This window comes from Colletotrichum karsti (assembly GCF_011947395.1).
Source record: "Colletotrichum karsti strain CkLH20 chromosome Unknown Scaffold3, whole genome shotgun sequence".
Taxonomy (NCBI): Eukaryota; Fungi; Ascomycota; class Sordariomycetes; order Glomerellales; family Glomerellaceae; genus Colletotrichum; species Colletotrichum karsti.
Window position 1 is genome coordinate 1,685,285 of NW_024065903.1, and position 14,744 is coordinate 1,700,028.

Here is a 14,744-nt window from a genome sequence, read left to right on the forward strand (position 1 = left end):
AGGATATACTATTTATAGGTAGAGTTAAGTTTATAATAGGTACTATAACTTAATAAAGAGATATTATAATCCTAAATATAGTAATATACAATAATACTATAAATATACTACTTAGTAATACCCTCCTCCTCTATAACTTTTTTAGCTAATTAGCTAGTAGAATATCTTCTATAAATCTAAAAACGCTAATAAAGTATAAAATACTTAAATTTTTCTTTTAATTATAGCTTAAGTGGAGTTATAGGTATTTAAAGATAGTAATATAGGTAGGAAGTATTATATTAGTTGCGTAAATTTACGTTATAGTGGGGGAGTTAACTGTTTTTTTTATACCCCTACTGTATCTACCTACCTACTTGAGTGCCTTACGTGCCCAGGCAGGTAGGTACCTGACCTTAGGCACCTCGGATGCTGTCAACAGCTGTCCAGTGTTCTATTACCTGCGGTATGTGCCTAGTTAGCCGGTAACCTTGGCAAACCTGGAAGTACCTAAGGTACCTACCTACCTTAGGTAGGTAAGGTAAGGTAAGGTAAGGTAAGGTAGCCCAGTCGACTTTTGTTGACGCCTACTATATGCGGCAGTAGGCAGCTGTCAGTACCATGGAGGTAATGAGCAACAGGCAATATATAGGCAGCTCAATCATCCGGTTACACAAGAAGCTCGCGCTCGTCATTGGGTGGGCTTCGTCTTTGCTGCAATGATAATTCGCCCAAGGTGCTCGTGCTCGTGGTGGCATAATTTCTCCCCTCACCCGTGGCTCACGTCACTTTCTCTCAACTAACTCATCCAACCTGATCCAGCGGTGAACCTGGATTGTCGAGAATTCAACAAGACAAAACTAACAGAAAGCTTCATAACGAGCAGACGTAACAGTGATGGCAGGCGCCTGATGTGTATCTCCTCCTTTTGAGGTTTTGCGGGAGCAGAAGCCTCTCGAAAACGGAGGTCCATAGCCTCAGCCTCAGACTCTGGGTTGCGTTGCGTTGCGTTGCGGGCCTTACCCTGCCCATAATCCCGACTTACCTTGCCGTACGCCGGCCAGTCCACTTCCTCAATTACTACTACTCACGTAGGTACCTCAGACCTTACGTGGTTGTGAACACACACTATGGCACGGCAGTTCATTGGTTTCCTAGCGGTACTGGGACACATCTCATGCTGTCTCTGGAGAGCAGATGCTGAAGGCTGTCTTACTTCCAGTTGTCAGCTCCGATTATCTCCTCCCACTTGACAGGACATTCATTACTCTGTACGTCGCGGGCTCACAAATGTCAACAACGTGCAGACAGACAACAGACCGCCCGAAGCACCCGATCCAGTGCGTCTCCCAACAGAAGGACTCATCAGTATCACCAACATAACTCTTCCCAAAGCAGCCCTCGAGAAGAATACAACACCTGGCCACGACATCCTTCAGGGTGTGAGTCAGGACTCAATTGAGCTCCCTCCCTGTGCACGTCGCAACCACCCCTCGCCCTCACTTTCTGCGATGTCTGCCAACATGGCCGGAGAATATTCTCATGTTCCAGGGGGACTTCTCACTGAAGACGAGGTCGCCGGCTTGTCGCCAATTGACTTTGTGACTTTGGGCATGTTCATCATTGGTAAGTCAACCACAACACTTCATGGCGGCATCTCCTTTACACAGGGCAACTGATTCTTAGCTTCGTACGGATAGATGAGATACATTTCCTCCCGCCAACGCCGCCCGTGCAAGACATCCTTGGCGGTGCTGGGTCGTACGGTGCCCTCGGAGCCCGCCTCTTCTCCCCGCCTCCCGAATCCTCCTCCGTCGGCTGGATCGTTGACCAGGGTTCTGACTTCCCGCAGGCTCTTACTGACCTCATCAATACTTGGGAAACATCAGTCGTCTTCCGCGAGGATCCAGACCGCCTTACTACCCGTGGCTGGAATGGCTACGAAACGGCTGAGAAGCGCGCTTTCAAGTATACGACGCCCAAGAAGCGCCTTACCGCGGATGATCTGACCTCTCACCTGCTACTCGCGAAATCCTTCCACCTCATCTGCTCCCCGGCCCGGTGCAGGGACCTTGTGGCCGACATCACCTCAGCCCGCAAGCGCGTGTGCCCGCCTGACCTCTACATCAAACCGATCTTTATATGGGAGCCCGTTCCCGATCTGTGTACCCCTGATGAGCTCCTCAACTGCACAAACACACTCCCGCTCGTCGACATCTGCAGCCCGAATCACTCTGAGCTCGCCGGCTTCATGGGCGACGACGGTTTGGAGCCTGAAACAGGCGACATATCCAAATCCGCCGTCGAGAGATCTTGCGAGCAGCTGCTTGCCAGTATGCCGTTGCAATCTTTCACTCTTGTCGTGCGCGCGGGAGATAAGGGCTGCTACGTCGCCCGGAACGGCGGTCGCAAACGCCAGCCAGGACGCTGTGACGGGGTCGGTATTAAGCGTCGAAAGAAGGATTACACGAGAGGCGGCCTCCAGCCGGATACTGACATGGAGGCACTGTTTGCTGGTCTCCTACAAGACGACGAAGGTGCCGTTGTTAGAGAAGAGATTGAAATTGATGCTGGCACGGAGCAATGGATACCAGCCGTTCACCAGGACCGAGCCAAGGTAGTGGATCCGACTGGCGGCGGCAATACTTTCCTAGGCGGTCTTGCCGTCGCCCTCGCGAGGGGGAAGAGTGTCGAGGAGGCTGCCGTTTGGGGCAGTGTGGCTGCTTCTTTTGCGATCGAGCAAGTTGGCGTCCCCACGTTGGGCAAAGATGAGAATGGGAACGAGACGTGGAACGGCATCCGAGTAGAGCACCGGCTTGCCGAGTTCCAGGCTCAACTGCACTAAAGAAAAACATAGAGACACAAGAAAGAGAAAAGAAAGAGAGAGAGAGAGAGAGCTTGGTAGGCATAGAAATGTGTACGCGGCTAGAATGAACAGTCCTCATACACCAAGACAAAAGGCGGCATAATTTCCACTACTTCTATACGTCCCTGTAAAACCTGCGTAACTTTCACGTATTCCCAACGCCAACTTTCTCATTACCAACTCAACGTATCGTTTCATGTACCATTAAATCTTGTACACGAGTTCTCCATCGGTATACCTGTTTAAAGGTTAGCTGGTGTTCGAGGAATCCGTCTTGAGTCCTGGAACGGAAGGTGACATACATAATCTGGTTAGCAGCATCCATCTTCTTGAGAGCCTTCACTGCTTCATCTTTGCTGAACGCGCCGCCACTGTTCGGCCGAAGCTTGCCATTTACTCCTTCAACAATGGCGTCAACGCTGGCCGAATCGTCTTCGAACAAGGCTGTGTTAAGTAGTTGGCCGAGAGTGGCTCTAAACGTCGCCAGCCGAGGACCACTGATGGGTTCATCTGCAATGACAAGCCCGGCAGTCCCGGAAGCAAGCTCGTCATCCTCCTCATCCTCTTGCGCTTGCGATGGCAGCTGCGAGGATGGCACTGACGAAGCGAAAGATGTCTGCGTGTGCGAGGCTGCGCTTGAAGCTGCAGCGCGACCGGAACGACGAGAACTCCTTGGCGTGGCGTCATGAGTGTCTTCCGATCCTGCAGGCGCTGGTTGCTCCTCGTCGCTATCCTCGCCATCGTCGCTAACACCATTGGCGACACTGTGGTTGCTGGCAGTTGCTCGAGGGCGAGCGACCCCTCTGGTTGATCGCGTTGTCCGCGATGCAGGCGTCCGGTTTGTAGTGCTACGATAGTTTGAGTCATCATCGTCCTCATCGGAGCTTTCGTCGCTGGAAGAAGCAAAGTCGGTGGTCTGTGTTTTCCTCCGCTTCTTTCTCGACTCGTCCTCGACCACTTCCTTGAACATGGCAAATCGCAGAATGGCCTCCGCAGCGAGAGCATCACGCTCCTCAACGGTACGGGAAAGACGAGACTTAGCATGGGCGGTGGCTAAGCGAATTAGTGTTTCCAAAGTACGAGCAGTAAGGGGACTAGTCCGTCGCTGATTTCCTTCCATTTCGTCGTTACGCAGCCCGACAAAAGTATCGACAATTCGATCATTGGCGGCTTCCGTAAGTTGAGGCTGTATCTTCTTGGCGTACTGGATGTATTTCTTCATGAACGGAATGCTGAGCACCTCGGGCTTCTTATTCGAGCCGCGGCCGGATGTTACCGTCACACCAGCATGAAGCATCGCATCGTACTTTTCGAAAACGTCGGTAGGCCGTTGGACGTCGGCCTGGTTGCTGAGAGCGACTCCAAGGGCTTGGTTGCCGTTCTCGCGAACCGGGGCGCCTTCTTCGGTTCCCGCTTGGCGGTACCGATGCATCCGCAATACGTGCTCCGAAACCTGCCTGTCTCGGGTGTCTTCGATGTCGTCGGTGACAACAAAGAGCAGATCGAAACGTGACAAGAGAGAGTCAGGCAGAGCGATGTTCTTGTGCGGGTCCTTGTGCGTGTCGTACTGACCAAAAATGGGGTTGGCGGCAGCGACAACACTGCACCTGGCGTTGAGGGACGTATGGATCCCAGCCTTAGCAATGGTGACGGTCTGCTGCTCCATGACCTCGTGAATAGCGACGCGGTCAATATCAGACATCTTGTCGAATTCATCAATGCACACCACTCCACGGTCAGCCATTACCATGGCTCCTGCCTCCAGTCGTCTCTCTCCCGTCTCTTTATCTGAAGTCACAGCGGCTGTTAAGCCGACGCCCGAGGAGCCGCGTCCGGTGGTGGCAATGGCAAGTGGAGCGGTGTTCAAGACGAAGCGAAGAAGCTGAGACTTGGCGGTAGATGGATCTCCTACCATGAGAATGTTGATGTCACCTCTCAAGTGCGTGCCGTTGTCCAGGTTCTTCTCCACTCCGCCGAGGAGCATCAAAAGAATTGCCTTCTTGATATGGTCATGGCCGTAGATACTGGGTGCCAGGGATTGGGAGAGTAGCTGGAGGAGGTTCTTCTTCTTGGCAATCTTGTTGATGTTTCGGATGTCGGTATCGGTGATGGTGTGTGTAGCAACGCCACCTCCCGATTTGGAAGACAGGAGGACGATGTGGTTTGCGATGATGACCGTCTTGAACAAGGCACTGTTGTGGTTCGTGTTTCTGTTACCAAGGGTTCTGAAGATACCAACTAGCTGCACACGATCTCCAGGCTTCACGACGTCCACGAGATCGTCGTCGAGTATAACATCAACGCCTCTGGGCAGCTGACCGGCAGGGGCACGCTCAGGCATTTCCTGGATGGATATGGTCTGGTGGTCTCGGTAGGTGCTAAACCCGTACTCCGTTGTGAGGGGGTTTCCGTCGTCGTCTTCTTGGGGGTAGGCGCTCGATGTGGTGACGCCGTTGGTCATTGTCTGGTCCTGGTATTCTCGGAAATGGAAAACATCCTTGTTCTCGTTGTAATGAACACTCTTGACGATCTTTGGCCGAATAAGTGAGCATCGAGTGACGATGCCTTCTAGTGAGACCATGCTGTTGAGGTGTTGGGATGATAGGGTTCGGGGGTTGCAAGCGTTCAGACCAAAGCTGCCTGCCCAGGCACAGTAGTACGAGACATCGTTGAGCTTCTCAGCATCGCCAGAGTCTGGTAGCGTTTTGACAATCTGCTTGAGGGCATGGTTGAAAGCGAGAGTGTAGTCGAAAGGCTGCTCGAGCACGCCCGCGGCGAGGTCTGGATTGTGAGCGCGGAGTTGGTCAAGATTGACGACAAGTCTCCTTTTATTCCTCTGCAACATGGTGATTATCGCCGACCGGTAGCTGCGTCCCTGAGAGTCGTTTTCTGAATACAGGTCAGCATACGACGAAGAACATTTCGCGAGCGATGAGCAATGCAGGCACAAGGAGACGTACGGGGGTCAAGAAACTCTTGGGCCAGGCGCACACGATCCAAGGCGGCTGCATCTTGCAGCATGAACGAGTCCATTTTGGCTGACCGGGGACTGCGAGAACCGATATGTGACAGAACGAAAAGGTGAGGTTTTGGAGAAGGTAAATGAGGGTCTTGTAAGAAGCACCGGAGTTACGACGTGGGGCCGTCACCTCTCGCGATCGAAGACTGTAGTTGCAGTGGTGTTGAGGGGGAGGGGTGAAGGCGGACGTCGAAAGCAACACTAGGTACCTTAGGTAGGTAGGTCCACAACTCCTTTTTTTTTTCTAAGGCACCTCAGACGCGATTTGACGCGGGACGTGAGGGGACGCGTTAATAGAATTATTACGTAAGGTGATTTGGGTTGTGACTGGTAGGTATATGTAATTAGTACCTATTCTAGGCCTGTGCAATTACTTCGACCCCCGAACTTTCCCTCAAGCCCACGGGTAGTAAAGACTCCAAATCTTTATTGTTTGCTAAGCCTTATCCGCAATCATCCCTACGGCTACATCACCCGCTAATTGTCTGATTCATCACAACCAGGACTGCTCCTATCCCAGAGTTCGTGTTCCGTTCCATACCACAGCATGGGCCTTCGCTTGTGTCTGGATTCCTCACAACGTCTATGCAGCATGTCCGTACCTATACACGAGGTTCACCGGTCCCAACTCGCCGTGCCTTTTCGAAAAGACAGACGAGGCCTGCTTAAAAACATAACATCCGCATATTCAGCAATGAGATATGAGCCACCAATACCGCATCCGCTGAGTGTCCTGCTACCATTTTCGTCGCGACGACAATGTGCTTCGCCGAGTGGGAAATTCCACGCCCGTACAACCGCAGGTCCAGTCGGGCAGTCAAGTTGCGGTCTTCACGCTAGTTTTTCTTCCCTGGCACGTGGGTGCAGGTTACTGCAGCCGAAATGCACGGCCGCCTACTTTACCTCGACATCGGGTCTGCATTGGAAGGAGAAGACGGGAGTTCACTACGTCTACAGCTCATTTGAGCTACCCGGTACTAAGGTACTCTGTTTCCGTATCGAATCAGTCTGGATCCTGGTCTTGACCCTGCTGCAGAACCCGGAAGTCTAGAGTACCCTGGCACGGCCGTCCTTCCGCGTCTCGGGCTTTTCGCAGGTACGAAGCGGCATCTTTGTCTAGTTGCACTGTTGAGGCGTTGTCTCCGAGCCCTCGGGTGATTACTTTCTCTCCCCCTTTAAACAGGCCCAGATGTGATCCTAGCCGATCGGCAATGCTGACCGCGGAAGAGTTGATTTTCTTGTTGGGAGTCTGCTGCCGCTCGCCCGAAGCGGCAGACTGTGACTGGCAACAGATGCCCAGAATGGGACGGCTCGAATCACTTCGCACTATCTGCCGTAGACCTCCGTAAATCACGAAATATTCCGGCCTATTCTTGTCGCTTCCGTCCCACTCCCCTCCCCTCCTCGTCGAGACTGGCCGGAAGAACGATGAAAGCATAAGGTGTCGGTCACCCGTTGAAAAGGTTTTCAGCTTATTATCCGACGCCGGTAGTGTACCCCGCACATCACTGTGTCTACGTACAGGGAGGGAGGGAAAGTCCAGGTGTTGCGGATTTCAGGCGTCCGCAACCTGCAACTTGAGCTCCGGGCCGATGTTTATCGGCATCCCGAAGATCAAAAGCATATTGCCGGTCCGGTGTGGAGTTGCCTGGCACTTTCCACACACTCATCATCTCCGGAGTCTATACTAAGTCGGCATTAGGGTATCGATCTCAAGCAATGGTCTAGAAATCACAATCCAGCACTCAATTCCAGCATTGGTAAAACGAAGCGGGGCCGGCCGCTCATCAACTGCAAGGCCTATATCATGCTTCGCTATCTTGTTTCCCGTCTTCCGCGTGGTCTGAACTTCATGGCCAGTGGCTAGGGGCCGGCATCCGTCACGGCGTCCAAATAGATGTTCCTCAGTTACCTCAAACCATTCGCTGCTGGCCCAAGTCACATATCACACCCTGTCGCAGACAAGCTGCCCTCCTGCATGTAGGTCAACCAGCTACCCATTTCCGACCTTCTTCCGCAGGGTGTTGTGTGATGGATGAAGCGTGTACTGTCGGCTTGCCGGTGTGCGGCACAGGTGGATATGCTCTGCCTACGACAGGGAGGTATCCGGAGTATCTGGACGTGACCGGGGACCGAACTGTGTTCTCCCACGGCCACGGCCATGCCCCTTACCCCACCAGAGTGGGAGCCCCCTGTTCCGCATCCCGCCATCTTGGTCTCGACCATGGCGCACATCGCCAACGTGCTCTCTGCGCTGCGGCACGATTAACAGGGTGGGCTACGGTGTCGGAGGCTAACTGCGCAGCAGTGGTCGAGGTACACTCGTGTCTTCTTGTGTTGTCGAATATACTGCCCCAGGGTCAAGGCCTCGGATATGCATGTCGTCCACCCGTCGATCCCGGCAACGATACCGGTGCCCTTGACCATAAAAGGGAGCGATGCCCGTCGGCAGCACTAGGAACTGGTAGCTGTCCAAAGTTCACTTCACACAACCGACTCCACTTCACCACTGCCGATAACATAGGATCGGTTGGTTTGAGATTGGTTCAAAATCCGCCATCTTCAGACTTGGATCTGCAGGTTAGCTAGCCTGCGCCACCTTCTAGACTGCTATTCGGTATGGTTCTCAAACCCCTGGACTCCGTCGAGTTCACGGACGCGAGCAAGTCAGCCGTGCTTCACCGTGATCTCAAGAGCTATTTCATCCGCACCGTAGGCGGCGAAGGCAACTGTTACGTTGTCGAGGGCGGTAGGAGGATATTCGACGCATCCGGAGGCGCCGCTGTGGCATGTCTCGGCCATGGAGACGAACGAGTGAAGGAGGCCATGATTCGGCAGCTCAGCAGTGTCGCTTACAGTCCTTCAACCTTCTTCACAACACCAGTATGCGAGCAGTTATGTCAATTTCTTGTCAACAGTACCGATGGTCATATGTCAAGAGCCTACCTGGTCAGTAGCGGTACGCATAAATGAACTTTGGTAATATTCAACTATGGAGGCTGTCTAGGCTCACAAAACCCAGGTTCTGAGGCTATGGAGGCTGCGATGAAACTTTGTCGGCAGTACTTCTTAGAAAAGAAGCCAGCAGAGTCAAAGAGGCATCTCTTCGTCGCCCGCCAAAGTTCATATCATGGGACAACACTGGGCGCATTGTCCATGGGGGGCCATGTTGCCAGGCGAGCCAACTTCAAGCCCATGCTACTTGACAGCATCGTCTCACACGTGTCCCCATGCTACGCTTATAGGGGCAAAGGACCTGAGGAGACGGATGAGGATTACGTGGCAAAACTCGCCAAGGAACTTGAGGATGAGTTCATCCGGCTGGGACCTGAGAAAGTGTGTGCCTTCGTAGCGGAACCAGTCGTTGGGGCAGTAAGTAAAGAACGCGACAGCTTTTCCCTTACGCGTACTGACGACCAGCAGGCTCTGGGGTGTGTTCCTGCGGTGACCGGCTACTTCAAGGCCATGAAATCTGTTTGCGATCGATATGGCGCCCTGCTCATAATGGACGAGGTCATGAGCGGCATGGGTCGCTGCGGAACACTTCACGCGTGGGAGGCTGAAGGAGTCGCGCCGGACATCCAAACCATCGGGAAAGGCTTGGCCGGAGGTTATCAGCCAATCGCCGGGGTACTTGTTAACAAGAGAGTCGTCGATGTGCTGGAAAGCGGAACCAGGTAAGTCGGCGTCTTATCATGGTGCAGACTACCTTGGACGGCATTATCTAACAAGAGCAGTGCTTTCGTCCATGGCCACACATATCAAGGGCACCCGGTTGCTTGTGCAGCGGCCCTCGAGGTTCAACAGATTATCAAATCGGACGGACTGATTGCCAATGTGCAGAGCATGGGCCAGCTCCTTTCCCGTCTTTTGAAGGAGAGTCTCAGTGGCCATCCTTACGTTGGGGACATCCGCGGGAAAGGACTCTTCTGGGGCATAGAGTTCGTCCGCAACAAGGAGACCAAGGAGCCCTGGCCCACCCAGACGCACGTTGCAGCGTCCATCAACGAATTGGGCTTGACAGACGCTTACGGCATCGTGGTCTATCCTGGATCTGGAACGGCGGACGGTATGGCGGGTGATCACATCATCGTGGCTCCACCGTATACGGTGACAAGAGACGAAGTTATCTTCGTAGCCGAGACGGTTATCAGACTCATCAACGACTTCTTTGCCAAACTGTCATAGCGAAGGACCAGGAAACCGGAAGAAAGGCGTTCCTTGGTCTGCAAATAATTGCCGGTAGTCCCCGGTAGTCCTAGTGCCATCAAATCAAACAAATTGCCTGATCTTGTGATTCTCCTTGAAGCTCAAATGGACGTGCATTACAGCACATTCTGATGATTGAGACGTTTTGGGGGTCAAAGCCAAAACAAATCCGAGTATGTGTGAAATGAGAATGTTCCGGCCGGTCCTTCGTAATGACTTGTGTAATTGGCTACTTCAGGTTGGGATGAGTTAAGTTCCGGGGACTAGGTTTGACAGAATCGTCTGAAAATACAGGATTTGAAGATGAAAGAGACTGGCAGAGTTTCAAGTCGCCTTCTCACATCTCTTTCGCCCGCTGTCTAGCTCACAATATTAGCAATATTTGACCTCGACTCTGACACATACGACCATACCCATTGGAAAACTCGGGATCCCGTCCGCTCTCCCATAGATAAGCCAATGAGGGCTGGCCCATCTAGAAGAGCGGGATCCCCTGATGACTCAGCATGAGAAACTGTGCCTGGCTGTGCCCCACCCTGGCGCAGCCGTATTGTCCGTAACTAGTCTCAGTCCTTTGACTGGCTGCTCCTCCCAGACTGTGGTCACGTGACCGTACAAATATCTTAATGGGGTTTGTGGGGATTAGTATCATCATCCGGCTGTTTGCCTCCCCCGCTAAAGTACTCTCTCTACCGCAACACAACATTCAACACATGCTACACACCAAAAGCTGCACGCAGCACACTGCACACTGCACACCGCTGCTTGGGAGCACGCCTGCCTACTATCAACTCAAAAACAGTAAGTTATACTGGTCTTTCGTTTTTTCTTTGACAGCGGAACAAGGATTTGTTTTCTTGCCTGCACTCATTGCACTCTATTCTCATTCAATTTGCGTTTTAGTGTTGCTAATCTAGTCTTTGTGACGTGACAACAGGTTTTGCCCTTGCCGTTCTGCACTCTCACACACACCCAACGCGCCCATAATGACGATGGCCATCACGGCCGAGTCTCCTTCGCAAGCTGATATGCACATGGACACAGACACAGGCATGGAGACGGAGACAGAGACAGAGACAGCAACAGCAACGACGATTCTTGCCTGCTTGGACTTTGCCGTCCAACTCTTCCGTCGCAACAACAAGCCAATTTCTCATCAGAATAATGGGCTTGTGTCTGCAGAAAACAACAATGACGACAATAACAAATTTCGACTCGAGCCCTCCGCCTTCTGTTCCCTTCTCCAACACCTCGAGACTGATCCTCGCGTATCTCTTGAGCATTTCAATGTCGAGTACGACCCCGAGACGCGCCTTGCATGCTTCAGGATGACCCAGGGCCGTCTCCACGCCTTCGTCACCCAGAAATTCGGCAAGCTCGTCTCGGACGCCGCCAGAACCACTTTCCCTCATGTTGACCAACTTTTCGAGTGGCCATCCGACTTCTTTCCCCCGCCCTCTGAGTCAAACTCCCTCGACAACGGCTCAGAGTCACCAGGCTCCCTCCCCGACCCTCTAAGGTACATCCCTGATGTCTCCTAGTACGCAGACCCAGCAGACGGTAGCTACCTTCCGCGTGTGGTCGCTGAGATCGCCTACTCGAGCCCGTCGACCTTGGAGGAGCTTGATGCCAAATGCGCCCGATACATCTCGTACACTCATGGCAAAGTTCGCGCCGCAATTGCAGTCAAGATCCCCTACGACCGCCAGAACCCGCGTGACATCGCCGGCATCAGACTCGATGATTGTCTCGTTGCCGTCTGGGCCTGGGACGTGAAGAACGGAAAGGTCAAGTGTGTGATGAGCTGGGCGAGCGTCACTCGACCTAACGCCAACATCACCCTGCGCCCGTGGCACTTTTCGGATCCCGTCAGCAACAAGCGACAGGAGAATAGACGCGGTAGAAGGGGAGGCAGGAGAGCCGCAACGTACGTCATGAAATATTTGTTCAACCACTCAATTCCCCATCCCATCCCATCCTGTTACTCGTTTGCATCTGTGGCTAACCGGTTCCCCTCACTAGATTGGGTCGTTCCAGAGCCAGCGACATTCGTGTCCCCTTTACCGAAATCAGAGAAATCCTCCGCACATCCATTGAGTTTGCCTCCCGAGGCGCCTGATTTTGATGGATACTATGTTTGTTTGAGTTGGAAGGCAAGTGAAAATGCAAGCTAATGGCAATGGAACACATCCGCAACGGACACGCGGAAGTCTGGTCAGTGGCACTGAAGCACAACCCAAGACGGAAGACATATGCCGTACTTGGCTTCTAGGGAGTGTCAGCTTGCGTCCGATACGAAAACAATCAAGCTATCAGCTATCCCATAGTCCTTATTTACACAACTGTGGGCGTCCGAGAAGCAGCAGGCATGAAAAGCAGTGTGCATGGAACGGTCAAGCATAAGAAGGCTTAGTAATTGTCACTGAACAACACAGAGGCACTTACCTTATGTGTAGCATTAAGAGATGAGTTATGCTACTAGGTATTGATTAAGTAAGGACTACACAGTAGATGGTAGCGGAAGCAGTTCAGTTCAGAAAGGGCGGAACAGCTAAAGAAACATTCGTAGTGCATCCACTACCGCCTCCCAACATCTACGTATGTTCAGCCAGCCCTCTTTCCTCCGCTTGTGCGACAGCGATACGCTAATCACAAAGTGACGCGCAAACTTGACGCGTCTTCCTTTCACTCACTTGTGAACGTGCAAAGCACCATCAGCCGTCGTGCCTCCATCACTGTCGTCGCCGCGCGGAACGCCAACACGTCCAGCAGAGAAGTGGCCTGTGGATGCATCTTTTCTCTCGGCCAGATCCGGGCTCCGCCTTTACCCTAGAGAGCGACTGCTTGTTCCTCCGCTTCACTGGAACGCCCGTCAGCTCGACCTCCTACGGTGCGCCTTCACGCCGATCCACAATGACCTCCCACCGCACCATGCAGAGGACTCCCTGTCTCTCTTTCTCTTGCTTCGTTGAGCCACGACTCCAGTCCCGATTCCGTTTCTATTATTCCGGCGGTGGCTGGAGAGTAGTATCGTAACACTAGCTCTCGGTCAATATACTCGAGCGATGGCATCCGCTATCCAAAACATCCTCCGCTTAACTTATCCGTCCTTCATCCGGAAGATCGACCGCCTCGCCTTTGGCTTCGACCAACATCAAATCCCCATGCCTTGCAGCCTCTTCCGCGGCATTCCAGCGGCTACCGCTCCCGCTCCTGCTCCCGTATTCCTTTACGTCGACCTTGGCGACATTCGCAAGGCTCGCTAGGCGTCACTCGAGCACATCTGTTGTCCATTTCAGAGTCAACGCACCAACAGGGCCACATCATCACTCTACACCAAGCGTCTTGCCGATATCACGCCTGCGGACCCTACTTGAGACCCCTACGTTGCCGGCCTGCTCATCGCAATCGCCCAATCCCAGCACCGGCGTCTAGCCGATGATGCTCCCTCACTGGACAGTCTCAAAGTAAGTGTCTGAATACCGAGGTTCCCTTTAGAGCTCGCCCTGTCTGATCTTTTGCCGAGCAGGTCCACGTTCTCATGAGCGATGCCAAGAGCAAGTCTCACATCAGTACTCAGCAGCTATCCCTACAGCAAACCTCGACAAGCTTGCTCATCTCCAGCAGCCACCTCCCGCCGCCTCGCGTTTTAGCATCGGAACTACACAAATTTCCTACCGGCCGTACTCATCTTTTCATTCGCGATTGCTGCAGAAAATATGCCCGTGAGTCGAGATTCAGACGACTCAGACGATTCCAATGAATTGAAGAGGGCAAGTAGAAAGCTCGCATGATGATGATCACGATGGGCGTCAGACGTTGGACGGTTGGGGGTGTGACATCAGTTTACGGTGGAATGGTTCAGATAAACTGGATGGCGTTGTTGGCGGCATACGTACCTTGGTTTCGGGAGAGCGTTCGAATTGCAGCCATCGGCGCGCAGTGTATGATGTCCCTACTTTTTGTTTGTTCTGCTACAATCGACTTGGTGGCCTGTGCTTAGACCTGACTTTGGTGTTCTTTTCATCAATATCGTGATGCCTTGAAGCATTGTGGTCCACTTCGCGGCACGTGACGTGGTCATATGTGTTACAGCACAACAGTGGCTACAGGGGGGAGTTATCCAAGGGGAAAGGTGTATTTGTCCAAGACGCTGGCTACATGGGCCTGCATTGCCTTTATATAGCTAGTTGTATCTATCCGGATGCGTACGCATGCATGTGACACTGCCGTTTGCATCTAAACGACCCCTTCTATGACGCTATTGTTATAATATAAACTTATAGAACCTATTACGGTTATAGGTAGGCAGGAGGTAGATACTAGGCAGGTAGGAGGTTATATATTTAGTTCTAGCTATAATATAGGCCTTATCCTTAATAGGTATAAGCTTTATTAATAAGATATAGCTTAAAGAGCTATAATTTAAGATATTAAATAGATTATAAGTTTTATTAGAATACGCCTTATATAACTAGCGCTAGTATTGCTTAGGTGGAATAGGGCATATCCACGCTAGGCTGTGACAGTACTCCCCTCTCTAGGACTGAGTTCCAGAGAGGTCGTCTAGGGTCCAGCCTTATGCAGGTATTAGCGGTGAAAGTTGCATACAATTTCTTGCGCATTCTTTATGTGTGAAGCAGGCACCTCTTTAGGTTCGTCATAACCATT

At 52.3% G+C, this 14,744-nt stretch overlaps 4 protein-coding genes across 4 annotated transcripts; 3 read left to right on the forward strand and 1 right to left on the reverse strand.

The window, feature by feature from the left end:
- Positions 1-1,490: 1,490 nt before the first annotated feature.
- On the forward strand, positions 1,491-2,824 carry CkaCkLH20_01551 (PfkB family carbohydrate kinase; the record flags this gene model as incomplete). The annotated part of the gene is made up of 2 exons (XM_038884270.1): positions 1,491-1,605; positions 1,680-2,824. The coding sequence occupies 2 exons, from the start codon at positions 1,491-1,493 to the stop codon at positions 2,822-2,824; spliced, it is 1,260 nt and encodes a 419-aa protein (XP_038750862.1).
- Positions 2,825-3,049: 225 nt separating this feature from the next.
- Positions 3,050-5,878, reverse strand: CkaCkLH20_01552 (uncharacterized protein; the record flags this gene model as incomplete). The annotated part of the gene is made up of 3 exons (XM_038884271.1): positions 3,050-3,083; positions 3,148-5,734; positions 5,806-5,878. The coding sequence occupies 3 exons, from the start codon at positions 5,876-5,878 to the stop codon at positions 3,050-3,052; spliced, it is 2,694 nt and encodes an 897-aa protein (XP_038750863.1).
- Positions 5,879-8,483: 2,605 nt separating this feature from the next.
- On the forward strand, positions 8,484-10,052 carry CkaCkLH20_01553 (uncharacterized protein; the record flags this gene model as incomplete). Its single annotated transcript, XM_038884272.1, has 4 exons — positions 8,484-8,823; positions 8,887-9,236; positions 9,288-9,541; positions 9,602-10,052. 4 exons carry the CDS (start codon positions 8,484-8,486, stop codon positions 10,050-10,052), a joined length of 1,395 nt encoding a protein of 464 aa, XP_038750864.1.
- Positions 10,053-11,059: 1,007 nt separating this feature from the next.
- CkaCkLH20_01554 (uncharacterized protein) lies at positions 11,060-12,192 on the forward strand (the record flags this gene model as incomplete). The annotated part of the gene is made up of 3 exons (XM_038884273.1): positions 11,060-11,592; positions 11,638-12,000; positions 12,096-12,192. The coding sequence occupies 3 exons, from the start codon at positions 11,060-11,062 to the stop codon at positions 12,190-12,192; spliced, it is 993 nt and encodes a 330-aa protein (XP_038750865.1).
- Positions 12,193-14,744: the final 2,552 nt, after the last annotated feature.